A 21,239-nucleotide genomic window follows, 5' to 3' on the forward strand; every position below is an offset into this window, starting at 1 on the left:
ATGCACACACTGCCCAGGTAAATCAGCAACGGGAGCAGGTAAGTTTTAATCAGGTTAACCCTTTCTCTGAGGGTCAAAGACCAACCCTTCCACTGGTCCACCCTCTGAGCGGCGATCTTAAGCCTGTTTTGCATGGGGTAATCCCCCTGGCCAAATTCGATGCCGAGAACTTTGGCAGAGTCCTGGGGCCCTGGAAGAGTGTCCGGGAGATCAAAGCCCGGACCTCCCTCTCCCAGCCAGAGACTCTCACACTTATCCCGGTTGATCTTGGACCAAAAGCCTCTGAGTAGCGGTCAACCTCTCACATCACCCATTGCGCCTCCCCTCCCGAGGACACGAAAACGGTGACATCATCAGCATACGCTACCACCCTTAGAGTGGCTTCCGGTGCTGCCCGATCCATCCCGACTCCCACCAACGGCCCACGATCAACCCTCCTAAGGAATGGGTCAAGCGCGAACACATACAGTAGTGGGCTCAGAGGACAACCCTGGCGAACACCAGACCCGACCTCAAAAGAGCGGCCAATCCAACCGTTCACAAGCGGGAAACTCTCTGCCCCTGCGTACAAAACTTTCAGCCAATTGACAAACTCCCCCGGCAGGCTATACCTCAGAAGGACAGACCAGAGGTACTCGTGGTTAACCCGATCAAACGCTTTTGCCTGATCCAAGGACAGCAAGTACCCCTTCCAGTTACCAGCCCTGCCCTGCTCCACTGCCTCCCGGACACAAAGCACAGCACTAAATGTACTGCGGCCTGGAACAGAGCAGTGCTGGGTCCCCGAAAGGAGCCGGGGCACAAACTGCACCAGCCGATTAAATAGCACCTTTGCCAAAACCATTCTGTCCGCATTGAGAAGCGCTATGGGACGCCAGTTCTCAACACGAGATCGGTCCTTACCCTTTGACAGAATGATCAGGGCTGACCTCCTCATTGACTTCGGCAGAGTGCCTGAGGAAAGACACTCATTGAATACCTCAGTCAAGAGGGGAACCAAGGTATCCCTAAAGGTCTTATAGAACTCAGATGTTAAGCCATCCGGACCTGGCGATTTCTTGAGAGCGAGCCCTTCAATCGCCCGGCTGACTTCCTCATTCCTGATCATCTCTGTCAAAACATCAAGAGTGGGGTCTACTCCTGGCTCAGGGACAGTTTCAGACAGGAAAGCCGACATCACATCCCGATCTAGATCCTTCCTGCCCAAGAGGTGTGAGTAGAAAGATCTGACGACCTCCAGGATCCCTGATCTGGACCTTTTCAGGGACCCCGTACTGTCAACCAGTCCTGTGACAACTTTACCATTCACTGACATCTTGCAGTTTCTGTAAGAGTCGGGCGAGCGGTATTTCCCGTAATCCCTCTCAAAAACCAAAGATGCGTGTCTATCGTACTGACACCTCTTCAGCAAAGATTTCACTGTGGAGATGTCCTCACGACTACCTCCAGTCGAGACGAGATGCTCGAGTTTCCTCCTCAGGCCCTGATACAGGCGGTACCTGTCCAGGCTCCTGAGGCTCGAGAGCTGGCGGAAGAATCTCGTCACCCTTTTCTTGAGCATCTCCCACCACTCTGACTTACTGCTACAAAGGCCCAGCAAAGGTACCTGGCTCTGAAGAAAGTCCTCAAAGGATTGTCTTATCTCTGCTTCTTCCAGGAGAAACGAATTGAGCTTCCAGTAGCCTCTTCCCATCCGGGGAGTCTCTGTAACATTCAGAGAAAACAAAATTAGACAGTGGTCGGAGAACTCCACCTCAACAACGGACACTGCTGAAGAGATGGCTTCCTCCTTTAAATAAAACCTGTCTATTCTAGACCTGCAGCTACCCCTATAATAGGTGAACCCCACATGGCCTGGGGTGTGCCGGATGTGAACATCCACCAGGCGAGCCTCACTAGCTATGCTATTAAGAGCGACGCTATCATAAGTCAGCTTGTCTCTGGAACCTCCCCTATCCTGGGACCTCGTGACAGCATTGAAGTCCCCTCCAAAGACCACCTGCTGACTTGTAAAAAGGTAGGGCTTGATTCTCATAAAGAGACACTTCCTGTCCCACTTGGACTGGGGACCATAGATGTTAATTAGGCGAAGTTCTCGTCCCTTCATGAGGACATCCAGGATCAGGCACCTCCCCATTTCTAACTCAATAACCCGTCGGCCTTCTACCGGTGCGGTAAAAAGGACCGCCACTCCGCTATACGGCTCGGCCGCAAGAGACCAATAGGAAGGCCCTCTTAGCTTTAAACACGGCCGCCAAATCTGGCAGCCTGGTCTCCTGCAAAAATAAAATGTCAGCTTCAACACGGCCGAGAAAATCAAAGGCCGCAAATCTAGCCGCATCAGACTTAATGCTGGCGACATTAATGGACGCTAGCGTCAACAGAGTGGGTGCCGCCATCATGAGTGATTGAGTTAGACGGCTTTCTTTTTACCCATCTTACCACCACCCTCGGGAAATGAACACCCCCTTTTTAGACATATTGTGGTGTCCATCTCCCGCACCTCTGATGCTTCGGGGGCAGATCCAGGACCTGCCCCCTCATCCTCGTCTCCAGACTCTGGGCCAGTCTCCCCTCCTGAGGACCCTGACTCCCCAGGGGGAGACTCGGCACCCCCTGCAGGCTCCGCCACCTCTGGCCCTTCACCCTCAGCCCCTCCATCGGCAGGAGAGGCTCCATCCAGGGCCAGGAATCGATTTGAAAGTTCGACCAGCGGGGGGTCGGTTGCACCTTCCTTGGGTACCTTAATCAGGGAGGGAGAAGATCTTACACCTCCCTTCTTTTTACCCTTTTTCTTCTTTTTGGCGCCACGCTTACGCTTTTCCTCTAGCCACGCCCTATTATCCTCGTCCATACTCTCATAATGGGAGGAGTCTGAGGACGTGGCACCTTCCTCTCTCTCGATCCTCCTGACCTCCTCATCCAGTACATCATTCCCTGGGGCCTCAGCGACAGGTGTGGTCTCCAGGACAGCGCCAGAGGTTGTCCAAGCAGCCCGAGACTCCCCCCGCTCTCTCTCCTGTTGACGCTTCTCTAGACGCCTTAGCTGGGCAGGCGTCTTTTTCCTGTCTTTCTTCCCTGGCCCCTCCATTCCTCCGCCTCTGCTTGTCCCCTCCCCAGCAGATTCAGCCTAATGGCTTTCATCCGCTGAGGTTGAGCCCGCATTAGCGAAGGAAAGAGGACAACGACTGTATGGGTGACCGAGATCACCACACAGGTTACACCTAATCTGCCCTGTACAGGACGCAGCGAGATGGCCGACACCCCAGTCACCGCACCTGTGACACAGCTTAGGCTGCCCCCGGTAGAAGATCAGGATCCGATCCCTCCCCAGGAAGGCTGATGAAGGGATGTGGGCGACTGCGTTACCTGAACGCCTCAACTTCACCATGAAGGTCCAGGCCCCTGACCAGATACCAAACTCGTCTCGATTTTTCTCTGGTACTCCCAGTACCTCTCCATAACGATTCATCCAGGTCATGATGTCAAAGCAAGATAGTGATTCGTTACGGGTAAGAACGGTCACGTTCTTGAGTTCGCTCTGGCGGGACACTGCTTGCACAGCAAAGTCCCGTCACTCGGGCTCGTTGTATCTCAGCTCATAGTTGGACCAGAAGAGCTCAAGCCCCTCCGGCCGAACAAAGCTGATATCAAACTCAGATGTACCATAGGGATGGATCAAGGCAAAGATGTCAGCTGCCTTGAAGTCCATATTCAGCAGCAGCTCAACTACCTGTGCCCGAGGGGGACACACATCACTGCCACGCCACCGAAGACGGACCACATTCCTACGGTTAGTGACCATGATGTCTCCCTGCCTCTTTGCTCTCGGAAGGCAGACAGGCCGTGCCTCTCTATCCAAAACGACAAATCAACCTCCTGCCCCGCTACATTGATCGTCCTTTCTCCCTTCTGTAAGGCCTGCAGGAGGCGCCGTTGCAAAAAGCCGTCCCCAGAGCCCAGAGACGAGGATGATGGAACCCTACTTCCCCCAGCAGCGACACTGGCATAGCTCTTAATAGGGGCCACCACTGGAGGAGCAACCGGACCAACCCCTGTACCCACCACATTAACACTACCCACCTCCATGCCACCCACACCACCAGCCACTCCATCACTCACTCCCATAACTGCTAATGTTTTTGCACCACTCACACTAGCCACCACAACATTACTGACACCACTCACACTGGCTGGACCAGCAGAAACATTAGGGGCCATAAGGGAAATAGGGGGCATAACCACCTCCGCATCTTCAGGCACAAGGGACGAGGGTCCCCCTTTAGGGCATTGCCCCGAGGGGACCCCAACTTTTGTCACACTTGTGCCCTCCGCATCATCAGTAGCAGATGTTAAAGGAAACCTACCATTTCAAATGGTAGGTTTAAGCTGTAAACACCGAGCACCAGCTCAGGGTGAGCTGGTGCCGGTGCTTAGTTTCGTTAGTGTTAAAACCGCGGTATCGCGGTTTTAACACTTTTTAAACTTTATAGCATAAACTGCTTCGGCGCTGCGCGCCTACATAGGAAATGCCGCAGGCGTTGCGCGCGCACGGTCGAGCGCAGCGCCGAAGCGGCTTCTGCTATAAAGTTTAAAAAGTGTTAAAACCGCGATACCGCGGTTTTAACACTAACGAAACTAAGCACCGGCACCAGCTCACCCTGAGCTGGTGCTCGGTGTTTACAGCTTAAACCTACCATTTGAAATGGTAGGTTTCCTTTAATTTAGCTTTCTTATAATTGGGTAGAATTCGCCGCTTTTCTTCACCTGCATCCGGACTTGGATCATCCCCAACACCAACACAAAATAAAATTTTACTGTCCTGTCTGGGAGGTCCGGAGCCCTCAGCCTCAGCGACCCCTCCACGCTGCCGCCGCCCCCCCCCCCCACCTAAGTGATCAGCGGCAACAGCATGAAGAGGCGCCGAGGCACCGGAAGCTGCCACCAGTGCCGGGCTATCCCCCCCTCCCACTGGGGGACGCACAACAGCACTGGATTTTGATCGTATCGCCACATCCGAGCCGCCCTGACTGTCCGGCCTTGCGGCCGATGCTTCCCCTGCTCCCCCACTGTTACCACAGAGACGGAGCCCATCGCCACATCAGATGTCACACCTGTAATCTCCCCGCTCCCTGGCACTGAGTCCACTGCAGGACCCGCGCTGGGCTGGGTAACGGGGCTCGCACAGTGAGCTGACCCTGCGGCCGACTCGGGTTTTATGGGGAGGGGGCTGTAGACTAGACTCACCACTTCCACGGATTTGGTCTTTTTCCTTCGTGGTTTGCTGCCCCCCGGTGCATCCTCCGGCAGATCGTCTCCAAAAGTAAAGTCCTGGAGGTGCACGGGGGACTCGAGCCGTCTGATCTCCTCCATCAGCGCCCCTCCCTGGTGGCTGTCACTATCCTCACCCGGGCCGGCAGAACCGCAGCCAGATGACATGGCCGCTTGTCCTGCAGGGGGCCCACTGTACGGCACCGGGCTTTCCTCCTCCGTCTGACTCTCAGGCTGAAGCCCCATCAGCCGCCTCTGCTTCTCCTCCTCCATCTCCCGGAACCGCTCATCATTAAGGATTTTTTCTTTAAACGGACCGCTCCTCTCCAGCAGGTAAGCCTTCCTCTCCTCCAAGGCCTGGATGTCAGTCTGGAGCCTGGAAATCTCTGCCAGAATCTGCTCCTTCCTCCTCTTCTGGGCAGAGCTTGCCCTGGCATGGGCGCACTTGATCTCCTCCCGCAGTCTCCTCACCGTCTTGCTGGCTTCTTCGTACTCAGAGAGGTGGCCCAGAGCCCGGGAGGAATAGGTGGAAATAGACTCCCGGGTCCTCAGCATTCCCCAGCCCTCTTCACTGAGGTCAGCCTCACCTCTCTGAGCACTCAGCTTTCCCGCGGTATCCAGCTTTTCCGAGGTACCCAGCTTTCCCGAGGTATTCAGCTTTCCTGGGGTTTTGGCGCTTTTTGAAGCCTTAGCTGGCCTGGGGGTACTTGGAGCAGCATTGCTGCTGTTCCTTGCAGATCTTCTTACCCCCAAGGCTTTCGCAGCGCTTGGGGCCGGTTCCTGGCTACCCCTGCCTCCCGCCGGCCTAGACCGGGAAGCAGGAGCCTGGGACTTGCTGCCCTGGCTCATGCCTGGAAACCCACTCCCTCCCTGGGAGAGGAGAGAGCAGGCCCCAGGTGGAGGTGGTTTTCCCTGGAGCTCAGGAGCAGCAGCAGCACACAGCCTCTCACAGCAACAGACAGCTAACGAGGTAACGAGGCACACCAGAGATGCACTCACTATCTGCTGCTGGTGCAGTCACTGTGTACATACATGACATTACTTATCCTGTACTGATCCTGAGTTACATCCTGTATTATACTCCAGAGCTGCACTCACTATTCTGCTGTTGGTGCAGTCACTGTGTACATACATGACATTACTTATCCTGTACTGATCCTGAATTACATCCTGTATTATACCCCAGAGATGCACTCACTATCTGCTGCTGGTGCAGTCACTGTGTACATACATGACATTACTTATCCTGTACTGATCCTGAGTTACATCCTGTATTATACTCCAGAGCTGCACTCACTATTCTGCTGCTGGTGCAGTCACTGTGTACATACATGACATTACTTATCCTGTACTGATCCTGAGTTACATCATGTATTATACTCCAGAGCTGCACTCACTATTCTGCTGCTGGTGCAGTCACTGTGTACATACATGACATTACTTATCCTGTACTGATCCTGAGTTACATCCTGTATTATACCCCAGAGCTGCACTCACTATTCTGCTGCTGGTGCAGTCACTGTGTACATACATGACATTACTTATCCTGTACTGATCCTGAGTTACATCCTGTATTATACTCCAGAGCTGCACTCACTATTCTGCTGCTGGTGCAGTCACTGTGTACATACATGACATTACTTATCCTGTACTGATCCTGAGTTACATCCTGTATTATACCCCAGAGCTGCACTCACTATTCTGCTGCTGGTGAAGTCACTGTGCACATACATGACATTACTTATCCTGTACTGATCCTGAGTTACATCCTGTATTATACCCCAGAGCTGCACTCACTATTCTGCTGCTGGTGCAGTCACTGTGTACATACATGACATTACTTATCCTGTACTGATCCTGAGTTATATCCTGTATTATACCCCAGAGCTGCACTCACTATTCTGCTGCTGGTGCAGTCACTGTGTACATACATGACATTACTTATCCTGTACTGGTCCTGAGTTACATCCTGTATTATACTCCAGAGCTGCACTCACTATTCTGCTGCTGGTGCAGTCACTGTGTACATACATGACATTACTTATGCTGTACTGATCCTGAGTTACATCCTGTATTATACCCCAGAGATGCACTCACTATCTGCTGCTGGTGCAGTCACTGTGTACATACATGACATTACTTATCCTGTAGTGATCCTGAGTTACATCCTGTATTATACTCCAGAGCTGCACTCACTATTCTGCTGCTGGTGCAGTCACTGTGTACATACATGACATTACTTATCCCGTACTGATCCTGAGTTACATCCTGTATTATACTCCAGAGCTGCACTCACTATTCTGCTGCTGGTGCAGTCACTGTGTACATACATGGCATTACTTATCCTGTACTGGTCCTGAGTTACATCCTGTATTATACTCCAGAGCTGCACTCACTATTCTGCTGCTGGTGCAGTCACTGTGTACATACATGACATTACTTATGCTGTACTGATCCTGAGTTACATCCTGTATTATACCCCAGAGCTGCACTCACTACTCTGCTGCTGGTGCTGTCACTGTGTACATACATGACATTACTTATCCTGTACTGATCCTGAGTTACATCCTGTATTATACCCCAGAGCTGCACTCACTATTCTGCTGCTGGTGCAGTCAATGTGTACATACATGACATTACTTATCCTGTACTGATCCTGAGTTACATCCTGTATTATACTCCAGAGCTGCACTCACTATTCTGCTGCTGGTGCAGTCACTGTGTACATACATGACATTACTTATCCTGTACTGATCCTGAGTTATATCCTGTATTATACCCCAGAGCTGCACTCACTATTCTGCTGCTGGTGCAGTCACTGTGTACATACATGACATTACTTATCCTGTACTGGTCCTGAGTTACATCCTGTATTATACTCCAGAGCTGCACTCACTATTCTGCTGCTGGTGCAGTCACTGTGTACATACACGACATTACTTATCCTGTACTGATCCTGAGTTACATCCTGTATTACACCCCAGAGATGCACTCACTATCTGCTGCTGGTGCAGTCACTGTGTACATACATGACATTACTTATCCTGTACTGATCCTGAGTTACATCCTGTATTATACTCCAGAGCTGCACTCACTATTCTGCTGCTGGTGCAGTCACTGTGTACATACATGGCATTACTTATCCTGTACTGGTCCTGAGTTACATCCTGTATTATACTCCAGAGCTGCACTCACTATTCTGCTGCTGGTGCAGTCACTGTGTACATACATGACATTACTTATGCTGTACTGATCCTGAGTTACATCCTGTATTATACCCCAGAGCTGCACTCACTACTCTGCTGCTGGTGCAGTCACTGTGTACATACATGACATTACTTATCCTGTACTGATCCTGAGTTACATCCTGTATTATACCCCAGAGCTGCACTCACTATTCTGCTGCTGGTGCAGTCACTGTGTACATACATGACATTACTTATCCTGTACTGGTCCTGAGTTACATCCTGTATTATACTCCAGAGCTGCACTCACTATTCTGCTGCTGGTGCAGTCACTGTGTACATACACGACATTACTTATCCTGTACTGATCCTGAGTTACATCCTGTATTACACCCCAGAGATGCACTCACTATCTGCTGCTGGTGCAGTCACTGTGTACATACATGACATTACTTATCCTGTACTGATCCTGAGTTACATCCTGTAAATCTTTTATTTTATATAAAAGTAAAAAACATAACACAAACCAAACATAATATACAATATATACAAAATATATACAATATCTTACCTGCTGGTCCAGCCCCATTCATACCTAGCAAAAATAATAACTTACAATACACCAAAATGAATAAACACCAAATACCACAACCCCCACCCAACCGATTATTACATCCTAAACCAAACCAATAACAAAACACAAGCCACACCCACAAATAAACATAAATGACCATAAATATACATAAACCCACCCCGCACCCTCTAATAACAAACCACCCCACACCCATTTATTATTTTTTTTTTTTTTTTTTTTTTTTTTTTTTTTTTTAAATATATATAATAACAAACACAGAATACACATAACACTACACTAAACTAAATCCCTCACCCGCACCCTCCCCTTCCCCCCAGACACTGGTCTAACGTCCAAAGTTTGCGTTAAGTAGTCCAGACCAGTGCCCAGGTCAGTTCATAAGTCCCACCACCATCACCCCCCTCCCAACCTAACGCTATGCCCCAAACCCCACTATATACAATATATACAATATATACAGTAATTACAACATAACATAAAGAAAACAGAATACAAATAAAGTCTAAACAACATCAATCCAAACCACATAAAGCCCAGGTTCGGCGCCTGCAAGCCCAACATCACTACATGCCCAGATACAAAACAAAAATCTACTGTGCAGCATCAGCCCAACACCAGGAGAGGAGATGACAGACTAAGGGACACTAAAGGAGAACCCCCTCCAAAGGAGAGAGGCCCTCCCCGTGCCCAGCCTCTCATACTCCAGAGAGCGCACCTTCACCAGGTCACCCAGAATGTTCCTAACCACCTCATCCACCGGGAGGATTTTACGCTGCGTCGAAACTAAGCACCGTGCGTTCCACGTGTGGTACCTGACCACTAGACTGACTAGGAATAACGTGCATCGGTCCCGGCCACCCAGGCCTCTGAGTGCTCCATAGGCCCACTCCGCATAGGAGAGACCGGCCAACCCGGGCCAATGGATGGAAGCGCCCACCCGGTTGTACACCTCTGTGTTAAAGGGGCACTGAAGCAGGAAGTGGTCCATGCTCTCCAGCAGGCCACCGCACTCCTCCCGGGGACAACCCCTTTCCTCAGAGCTCCTACACTTCAGATTGTCCCTCACACACAGCTTTCCATGGAAGCAGCGCCAAGTCAAGTCCCAAAACTTCAAGGGGATCCTGATGGAATTCAATAAACTCAAACCCACCCCCAGATCCCGACTTGGGCAATCCCTGAGGGCCAGGGGCTTCTGGAAATGGGTCAACAGAACCCTTTTGTCAAGGATTTTCCTCGACATGGTCCTGATCTCCCACATTCCCAGACCCCACCGGCGAATCACCTTCAGAACCGGGGTAGCGTAAGCCGGAAGATGCCCATGCGGTGTGCGAAGATCCTTCACTTGCCCTCCTGTCTCCCATTCCTGGAAGAAAGGCCGAAACCATCCCCTGCAGGAGTATACCCACGGAGGAGCCCTCTCTTTCCAGAGGTTTGCTACATTGATCTTAAGAAAGGTATTCACTAGGAACACCACAGGGTTGACCATACACAACCCTCCTTGTCTCCTCGTGCGGTAAGTAACCTCCCTCTTGATAAGGTTCAGCCTATTCCCCCATAACAGCTGGAAGAACAGACTGTAGACCCGAGTCCAGAGGGGTTCTGGCAACATGCACACACTGCCCAGATAAATCAGTAACGGGAGCAGGTAAGTTTTGATCAGATTAACCCTTTCTCTGAGGGTCAAAGACCAACCCTTCCACTGGTCCACCTTCTGAGCGGCGATCTTAAGCCTGCCGTCCCAGTTTTGCATGGGGTAATCCCCCTGGCCGAATTCGATGCCGAGAACTTTGGCAGAGTCCTGGGGCCCTGGAAGAGTGTCCGGGAGATCAAAGCCTGGATCCCCCTCTCCCAGCCAGAGACTCTCACACTTATCCCGGTTGATCTTGGACCCAGAAACCTCTGAGTAGCGGTCAACCTCTGACATCACCCATTGCGCCTCCCCTCCCGAGGACACGAAAACGGTGACATCATCGGCATACGCTACCACCCTTAGAGTGGCTTCCGGTGCTGCCCGATCCATCCCGACTCCCACCAACGGCCCACGATCAACCCTCCTAAGGAATGGGTCAATCGCGAACACGTATAAAAGTGGGCTCAGAGGACAACCCTGGCGAACACCAGACCCGACCTCAAAAGAGCGGCCAATCCAACCGTTCACAAGCGGGAAACTCTCTGCCCCTGCGTACAAAACTTTCAGCCAATTGACAAACTCCCCAGGCAGGCCATACCTCAGAAGGACAGACCAGAGGTACTCGTGGTTAACCCGATCAAACGCTTTTGCCTGATCCAAGGACAGCAAGTACCCCTTCCAGTTACCAGCCCGGCCCTGCTCCACTGCCTCCCGGACACAAAGCACAGCACTAAATGTACTGCGGCCTGGAACAGAGCAGTGCTGGGTCCCCGAAAGGAGCCGGGGCGCAAACTGCACCAGCCGATTAAACAGCACCTTTGCCAAAACCTTTCTGTCCGTATTGAGAAGCGCTATGGGACGCCAGTTCTCAATACGAGATCGGTCCTTACCTTTTGACAGGATGATCAGGGCAGACCTCCTCATTGACTTCGGCAGAGCGCCCGAGGAAAGACACTCATTGAATACCTCAGTCAAGAGGGGAACCAAGGCGTCCTTAAAGGTCTTATAAAACTCAGATGTTAAGCCATCCGGACCTGGCGATTTCTTGAGGGCGAGCCCTTCAATCCCCCGGCTGACTTCCTCTTCACTGATCATCTCTGTCAAAACATCAAGAGAGGGGTCTACTCCTGGCTCAGGGACAGTTTCAGCCAGGAAATCCAACATCACATCCCGATCTAGATCCTTCCTGCCCAAGAGGTGCGAGTAGAAGGATCTGACGATCTCCAGAATCCCTGATCTGGACCTTTTCAGGGATCCCGTACTGTCAACCAGTCCCGTGACAACTTTACCATTCACTGACATCTTGCAGTTTCTGTAAGGGTCGGGCGAGCGGTATTTCCCGTAATCCCTCTCAAAAACCAAAGATGCGTGTCTATCGTACTGACACCTCTTCAGCAAGGATTTCACTCTGGAGATGTCCTCACGACTACCCCCAGTCGAGACGAGATGCTCGAGTTTCCTCCTCAGGCCCTGATACAGGCGGTACCTGTCCAGGCTCCTGAGGCTCGAGAGCTGGCGGAAGAATCTCGCCACCCTTTTCTTGAGCATCTCCCACCACTCTGACTTACTGCTACAAAGGCCCAGCAATGGTACCTGGCTCTGAAGAAAGTCCTCAAAGGATTGTCTGATCTCCGCTTCCTCCAGGAGAGACGAATTGAGCTTCCAGTAGCCTCTTCCCATCCGGGGGGTCTCTGTAACATTCAGAGAAAACAAAATTAAACAGTGGTCGGAGAACTCCACCTCAACAACGGACACTGCTGAAGAAATGGCTTCCTCCTTTAAATAAAACCTGTCTATTCTAGACCTGCAGCTACCCCTATAATAGGTGAACCCCGCGTGGCCTGGGGTGTGCCGGATGTGGACATCCACCAGGCGAGCCTCACTAGCTATGCTATTAAGAGCGACGCTATCATAAGTCAGCTTGTCTCTGGAACCTCCCCTATCCTGGGACCTCGTGACAGCATTGAAGTCCCCTCCAAAGACCACCTGCCGACTTGTAAAAAGGTAGGGCTTGATCCTCATAAAGAGACACTTCCTGTCCCACTTGGACTGGGGACCATAGATGTTAATTAGGCGAAGTTCTTGTCCCTTCATGAGGACATCCAGGATCAGGCACCTCCCCATTTCTAACTCAATAACTCGTCGGCATTCTACCGGTGCGGTAAAAAGGACCGCCACTCCGCTATACGGCTCGGCCGCAAGAGACCAATAGGAAGGCCCGTGTCTCCATTCCCTCTTAGCTTTAAACACGGCCGCCAAATCTGGCAGCCTGGTCTCCTGCAAAAATAAAATGTCGGCTTCAACACGGCCAAGAAAATCAAAGGCCGCAAATCTAGCCGCATCAGACTTAATGCTGGCGACATTAATGGACGCCAGCGTCAACGGAGTGGGTGCCGCCATCATGAGTGATTGAGTTAGACGGCTTTCTTTTTACCCATCTTACCACCACCCTCGGGAAATGAACACCCCCTTTTTAGACATATTGTGGTGTCCATCTCCCGCACCTCTGATGCTTCAGGGGCAGATCCAGGACCTGCCCCCTCATCCTCGTCTCCAGACTCTGGGCCAGTCTCCCCTCCTGAGGACCCTGACTCCCCAGGGAGAGACTCGGCACCCCCTGCAGGCTCCGCCACCTCTGGCCCTTCACCCTCAGCCCCTCCATCGGCAGGAGAGGCTCCATCCAGGGCCAGGAATCGATTTGAAAGTTCGACCAGCGGGGGGTCGGTTGCACCTTCCTTGGGTACCTTAGTCAGGGAGGGAGAAGATCTTACACCTCCCTTCTTTTTACCCTTTTTCTTCTTTTTGGCGCCACGCTTACGCTTTTCCTCTAGCCACGCCCTATTATCCTCGTCCATACTCTCATAATGGGAGGAGTCTGAGGACGTGGCACCTTCCTCTCTCTCGATCCTCCTGACCTCCTCATCCAGTACATCATCCCCTGGGGCCTCAGCGACAGGTGTGGTCTCCAGGACAGCGCCAGAGGTTGTCCCAGCAGCCCGAGACTCCCCCCGCTCTCTCTCCTGTTGACGCTTCTCTAGACGCCTTAGCTGGGCAGGCGTCTTTTTCCTGTCTTTCTTCCCTGGCCCCTCCATTCCTCCGCCTCTGCTAGTCCCCTCCCCAGCAGATTCAGCCTCATGGCTTTCATCCGCTGAGGCTGAGCCCGCATTAGCGAAGGAAAGAGGACAACGACTGTACGGGTGACCGAGATCACCACACAGGTTACACCTAATCTGCCCTGTACAGGATGCAGCGAGATGGCCGACACCCCCACACAACGCACACTTCTGCACGGTGCAGTTTGCGCTGAAATGTGTGGGGTCACCGCACCTGTGACACAGCTTAGGCTGCCCCCGGTAGAAGATCAGGATCCGATCCCTCCCCAGGAAGGCTGATGAAGGGATGTGGGCGACTGAGTTACCTGAACGCCTCAACTTTACCATGAAGGTCCAGGCCCCTGACCAGATACCAAACTCGTCTCGATTTTTCTCGGGTACTCCCAGTACCTCTCCATAACGATTCATCCAGGTCATGATGTCAAAGCAAGATAGTGATTCGTTACGGGTAAGAACAGTCACTTTCTTGAGTTCGCTCTGGCGGGACACTGCTTGCACAGCAAAGTCCCGCCACTCGGGCTCGTTGTATCTCAGCTCATAGTTGGACCAGAAGAGCTCAAGCCCCTCCGGCCGAACAAAGCTGACATCAAACTCAGATGTACCATAGGGATGGATCAAGGCAAAGATGTCAGCCGCCTTGAAGTCCATCTTCAGCAGCAGCTCAACTACCCGTGCCCGAGGGGGACACACATCACTGCCACGCCACCGAAGACGGACCACATTCCTACGGTTAGCACCCGGCCCGGTTGTCGGGAGCGACCATGGTGTCTCCCTGCCTCTTTGCTCTCGGAAGGCAGACAGGCCGTGCCTCTCTATCCAAAACGACAAATCAACCTCCTGCCCCGCTACATTGATCGTCCTTTCTCCCTTCTGTAAGGCCTGCAGGAGGCGCCGTTGCAAAAAGCCGTCCCCAGAGCCCAGAGACGAGGATGATGGACCCCTACTTCCCCCAGCAGCGACACTGGCATAGCTCTTAACGGGGGCCGCCACTGGGGGAGCAACCGGACCAACCCCTGCACCCATCACATTAACACTACCCACCTGCATGTTACACTCAGCCGCGCCACTCACACCCCCAGTCACTCCATCACCCACCCCCAAAGCTGGAAAAGATTCTCCACCACTCACACCCCCAGTCACTCCATCACTCACCCCCATAACTGGTAACGGTTCTCCACCACTCACACCATTCACATTATCCACCACAACATTACTGACTCCACTCACTCTGGCTGGACCAGCAACAACATCAGGGGACATGACCACCTCCGCATCTTCAGGCACAAGGGACGGGGATCCCCCCGCAGAGCATCGCCCAGAGGGGACCACAACTCTTGTCACACCTGTGCCCTCCGCATCATCGGTAGCAGATGTTATTTTACTTCTCCTAGGGCTTGGTAACATTCGCCGCTGTTCTTTAGCCGGTGTGAGGCGCCGCTGATCTCCAATTTCCGTAGAATTCACATTATCCCCAACACCAACACAGAATAACACTTTTTGTCTGGGAGGTCCGGAGCCCTCAGCCTCAGCGACCCCTCCACACTGCCGCCGCCCCATAACCAAGTGATCAGCGGCAACAGCATGAAGAGGCGCCGAGGCACCGGAAGCTGCCACCAGTGCCGGGCTATCCCCCCCTCCCAGCGGGGGACGCACCGCAGCACTGGATTTTGATGTTATCGCCACTGCCGAGCCGCCCTGACTGTCCGGCCTTGCGGCCGATGCCTCCTCTGCTCCCCCACTGTTACCACAAACAGAGACGGAGCCCATCGCCACATCAGATGTCACACCTGTAATCTCCCTGCACCTTTGCACCGGGTCCACTGCAGAACTCGGGGGGGTTTGGGTAGCAGGGCTTGCACAGTGAGCTGACCCTGCGCTTTGCCCGGGGGGGTTTACAGGGAGGGGGGTAAAGATGAAACGTACCTCTTCTTGCTGCTTGGGCCTGGTCTTCTTACTCTTCCTCCGGCTGCTCCCCCCAGTGGCTTCCTCTGGGAGTTCGTCACCAAAAGAAAAGTTCTCCATGCGCACTGGGGACTCAAGCAGCCGGATCTCCGCCATGAGCGCCCCTCCCTGGCTGCCGGTGTCACTGTCCTCCCCCGAGCGAGGTGTTACTGCTGGCTGTCCTGCAGGGGGCGCACTGCACGAGGCCTGCTGATCTTCCTGCAGGCCGCCAGGTGGGAACTGCTGCTCGTTATCATCATCATCATCCTCCTCCTCCACCTGGCTTGCAGGCTGCAACCCCTTCAGCCTTTGCTCTCTGGTATCAGCCATTTCTGAAAATCTCTCATCATTTAAAAGTTTTTCTTTAAATGGACCGCTGTTATTACAAATAAAGTTCTTTCTCTTCATCAGCTTATCAATGTCAGCTTTAAGTTTGTTAATTTCACAATAAATTTCTGTTTTCCGTTTTTTTTGCGCTGTGTTCGCCCTGGCGCGGGCACATCGCAGCTCCTCCCGGAGCCTCCTGATGGTCTTTGTCGCCTCTTCGTACTCACAGAGGTGGCTCTGGACCCGGGAGGCATAGGTGGACAAAGACTCCCGGGGCCCCTGCACCGCCCAGCCTCCCCCCGCATGGTCAGCCTTACCTCTGTGAGCACTCCGCTTCATGGCTCCAGCCCCGGAAGGACCGCTCTCACCCGCACCCACATCCAGGTTCTTAGGGTGTTGCTTCACATTAGACTCAGGGGGGGTGGGAGTCACACTGCTGCGACTCCTGGTGGACCGTCTCACCCCTGAGTCCTCCATCGCGCTGGCCGGTTGCTGTCCTCTCCTGCCTCCCGCCGGCCTAGACCGGGAAGCAGGAGCCTGGGAGTCGGCTCCCTCGCTCATCCCCAGGAACCCAACTCCCTCCCTGGGAGAGGAGAGAGCAGGCCCTGGGTAGGTAGATGGATCCTCCAGGAGCTCAGGAGCACAAGCACAGAGCAGCTTCACACACAGCCACACCCTCCTCTAACGAGGTAACCGCCTCCAGAGCTGCTCTCACTATTCTGCCGCTGGTGCAGTCACTGTGTACATACATGACATTACTTATCCTGTACTGATCCTGAGTTACATCCTGTATTATACCCCAGAGCTGCACTCACTACTCTGCTGCTGGTGCAGTCACTGTGTACATACATGACATTACTTATCCTGTACTGATCCTGAGTTACATCCTGTATTATACCCCAGAGCTGCACTCACTATTCTGCTGCTGGTGCAGTCACTGTGTACATACATGGCATTACTTATCCTGTACTGGTCCTGAGTTACATCCTGTATTATACTCCAGAGCTGCACTCACTATTCTGCTGCTGGTGCAGTCACTGTGTACATACATGGCATTACTTATCCTGTACTGGTCCTGAGTTACATCCTGTATTATACTCCAGAGCTGCACTCACTATTCTGCTGCTGGTGCAGTCACTGTGTACATACATGACATTACTTATGCTGTACTGATCCTGAGTTACATCCTGTATTATACCCCAGAGCTGCACTCACTACTCTGCTGCTGGTGCAGTCACTGTGTACATACATGACATTACTTATCCTGTACTGATCCTGAGTTACATCCTGTATTATACTCCAGAGCTGCACTCACTATTCTGCTGCTGGTGCAGTCACTGTGTACATACATGGCATTACTTATCCTGTACTGGTCCTGAGTTACATCCTGTATTATACTCCAGAGCTGCACTCACTATTCTGCTGCTGGTGCAGTCACTGTGTACATACATGACATTACTTATGCTGTACTGATCCTGAGTTACATCCTGTATTATACCCCAGAGCTGCACTCACTACTCTGCTGCTGGTGCAGTCACTGTGTACATACATGACATTACTTATCCTGTACTGATCCTGAGTTACATCCTGTATTATACCCCAGAGCTGCACTCACTATTCTGCTGCTGGTGCAGTCACTGTGTACATACATGACATTACTTATCCTGTACTGATCCTGAGTTACATCCTGTATTATACACCAGAGTTGCACTCACTATTCTGCTGCTGGTGCAGTCACTGTGTACATACATGACATTACTTATGCTGTACTGATCCTGAGTTACATCCTGTATTATACCCCAGAGCTGCACTCACTACTCTGCTGCTGGTGCTGTCACTGTGTACATACATGACATTACTTATCCTGTACTGATCCTGAGTTACATCCTGTATTATACCCCAGAGCTGCACTCACTATTCTGCTGCTGGTGCAGTCAATGTGTACATACATGACATTACTTATCCTGTACTGATCCTGAGTTACATCCTGTATTATACTCCAGAGCTGCACTCACTATTCTGCTGCTGGTGCAGTCACTGTGTACATACATGACATTACTTATCCTGTACTGATCCTGAGTTATATCCTGTATTATACCCCAGAGCTGCACTCACTATTCTGCTGCTGGTGCAGTCACTGTGTACATACATGACATTACTTATCCTGTACTGGTCCTGAGTTACATCCTGTATTATACTCCAGAGCTGCACTCACTATTCTGCTGCTGGTGCAGTCACTGTGTACATACACGACATTACTTATCCTGTACTGATCCTGAGTTACATCCTGTATTACACCCCAGAGATGCACTCACTATCTGCTGCTGGTGCAGTCACTGTGTACATACATGACATTACTTATCCTGTACTGATCCTGAGTTACATCCTGTATTATACTCCAGAGCTGCACTCACTATTCTGCTGCTGGTGCAGTCACTGTGTACATACATGGCATTACTTATCCTGTACTGGTCCTGAGTTACATCCTGTATTATACTCCAGAGCTGCACTCACTATTCTGCTGCTGGTGCAGTCACTGTGTACATACATGACATTACTTATGCTGTACTGATCCTGAGTTACATCCTGTATTATACCCCAGAGCTGCACTCACTACTCTGCTGCTGGTGCAGTCACTGTGTACATACATGACATTACTTATCCTGTACTGATCCTGAGTTACATCCTGTATTATACCCCAGAGCTGCACTCACTATTCTGCTGCTGGTGCAGTCACTGTGTACATACATGACATTACTTATCCTGTACTGGTCCTGAGTTACATCCTGTATTATACTCCAGAGCTGCACTCACTATTCTGCTGCTGGTGCAGTCACTGTGTACATACACGACATTACTTATCCTGTACTGATCCTGAGTTACATCCTGTATTACACCCCAGAGATGCACTCACTATCTGCTGCTGGTGCAGTCACTGTGTACATACATGACATTACTTATCCTGTACTGATCCTGAGTTACATCCTGTATTATACTCCAGAGCTGCACTCACTATTCTGCTGCTGGTGCAGTCACTGTGTACATACATGGCATTACTTATCCTGTACTGGTCCTGAGTTACATCCTGTATTATACTCCAGAGCTGCACTCACTATTCTGCTGCTGGTGCAGTCACTGTGTACATACATGACATTACTTATGCTGTACTGATCCTGAGTTACATCCTGTATTATACCCCAGAGCTGCACTCACTACTCTGCTGCTGGTGCAGTCACTGTGTACATACATGACATTACTTATCCTGTACTGATCCTGAGTTACATCCTGTATTATACCCCAGAGCTGCACTCACTATTCTGCTGCTGGTGCAGTCACTGTGTACATACATGACATTACTTATCCTGTACTGATCCTGAGTTACATCCTGTATTATACACCAGAGTTGCACTCCGGACTGAAAATGTATGCTTTAAAACGATCCAAAAAAATGTGACGTGTGGCATCACCCACAGGGTGCAGTCACACGTGGCATTTAACGCTTATGTTTCAAAATAATTTGCAACAGTTTGCCTAATTAAACAGCTGTTAACACTTGCATTTACAAAACGCAACTGTTAGATGCATTGTTTTACGCATGCGTTAAACGCGACATGTGACTGCGTCCTTAGAAAACGCAAGCATTAACGCAGGTCTGGATCATAATGGATGAGAACATATCAGTTAGAGAAGCTTCTGTTCAGTTTTTCATTACAATCCTGTTTTTTATTTTAGCGTAACGCTAGCGGATCATGTGACGGCGGCCTTACCCTACAGCAGTTATTAAAGTCATTTGGATATCTGGCAAGTCCTTATACAGAGCCCTGTAGCTTTACGTCAATGATGATCAAAGAGTTTACTTGATTTTGTAAGCAATCATAATCAGGATCATAAGAGCGACAGTAAAAGGACACAAACTACATATAAAAACTTGTGTGTGTGAATATTACACCCTCAGGGGCCCAGAGCTCACAATGTGCCTAAGACAATAGAAACTTCTTACCTGCTGATTGTTACGACCACCAGAACTTAGTTTCGCTTTCTTCTAATGTGACTTTCACTTCCTGGTGGAGAAGCGGTATATAGGCGGAGGCTCTACATGTAAACATTAACTCTTTATGGATTGCAGTGATCTTTGAACCCCTTCAGGGGTAACGATAGGGCTTAGGACGGGGAGGGAGAGAGAGGTCAGTGGGCTTTTTGGCGGGCAAAGCAGGAGGGAGCTGATTGGAGGTTTGGACACTGCAGAGGAGGGGCCTTAATCATGCCCGGGTCACGCCCCATATATTTACCATAATATCATAATAAAAAATCATTGTCTCAATTATAATAAAATGAAATAAATTTATGACCAGGCTCGGATTTGAACCCACAACTTCCACAATCCACCTGCCATAGCCTCTATGCACTACGCTATGGGCTTAGTGGTTGTTAATGTGAGGATTAAATGTAACCAAGAGATTCACGGTGACACAGGCTCCATGCACTGGCATATACAGATACATTTTCTCAAAGATTATTATTGTAATTATTGAGACAATTATTATTTTTATTATTATTATGGAGACGATTATTATTAATGATAATAATTGTCTCCATGGCAAAAATAATAACAAAATTAAATTATAATTATTATTATTATCGTCTCCATAATAATAATAATAATTGTCTTAACAATTACAATAATAATCTCTGAGAAAATTCCTCTCTATACACCAGTGCATGGAGCCTGTGTAACAGTAAAGCTCTTAGTAAATCCTCCTATAGACAACCACTAAGCCCATAGCCTAGTGCAGCGATGGCGAACCTATGGCACGCGTGCCACAGACGGCACGCGAAGCCGTTTCTGTTGGCACGCGTACCGTCGCCGGTAAACCTCTGCCCGCTGCCCGTAAAAGTTTGTCTATGTGAGCGGCGGAACTACACGCCGCTCCATAGACAGAACTGCAGAGTTTTCGCGCATGCGCAGTATTTATTGCTGACTGACAGGGAGCGCTGACTGAATTTCCGCTCACATAGAACCAGGGGCGCACCTGCGCCCGCCGTCCATGCTGCCTCCCGCCAGTCCGCCTATGCTGCGCCGGAAATCCCCGCCCGTACTACGTGCGCCCGCCTGCAAATCCTCTTTCCCGCTCCGCTCTGCTCCCGCCCGGTCTGCTTCGCACTGCTCTGCTCCCTCC

General features: G+C 51.0%; 1 protein-coding gene across 2 annotated transcripts in view; it reads right to left on the reverse strand.

The window, feature by feature from the left end:
- The window catches only part of LOC140074614 (uncharacterized), a 43,799-nt gene extending 23,526 nt beyond the window's left edge, over positions 1-20,273 (reverse strand). Inside the window, exons 1-2 of one of the 2 annotated variants that reach the window (XM_072119638.1) lie at positions 20,063-20,273; positions 1,607-1,704 (exon numbers count right to left, since the gene is read on the reverse strand). In XM_072119638.1, coding sequence (XP_071975739.1) covers positions 1,607-1,693 — 87 coding nt within the window. In that variant the 5' untranslated portion in view covers positions 1,694-1,704; positions 20,063-20,273. The remainder of the gene's footprint in view (positions 1-1,606; positions 1,705-20,062) is intronic. The other variant, XM_072119639.1, reaches the window with a different exon arrangement.
- Between the last annotated feature and the right edge of the window lie 966 nt (positions 20,274-21,239).

This window comes from Engystomops pustulosus, chromosome 8 (assembly GCF_040894005.1).
Source record: "Engystomops pustulosus chromosome 8, aEngPut4.maternal, whole genome shotgun sequence".
In the NCBI taxonomy this organism is placed as follows: Eukaryota; Metazoa; Chordata; class Amphibia; order Anura; family Leptodactylidae; genus Engystomops; species Engystomops pustulosus.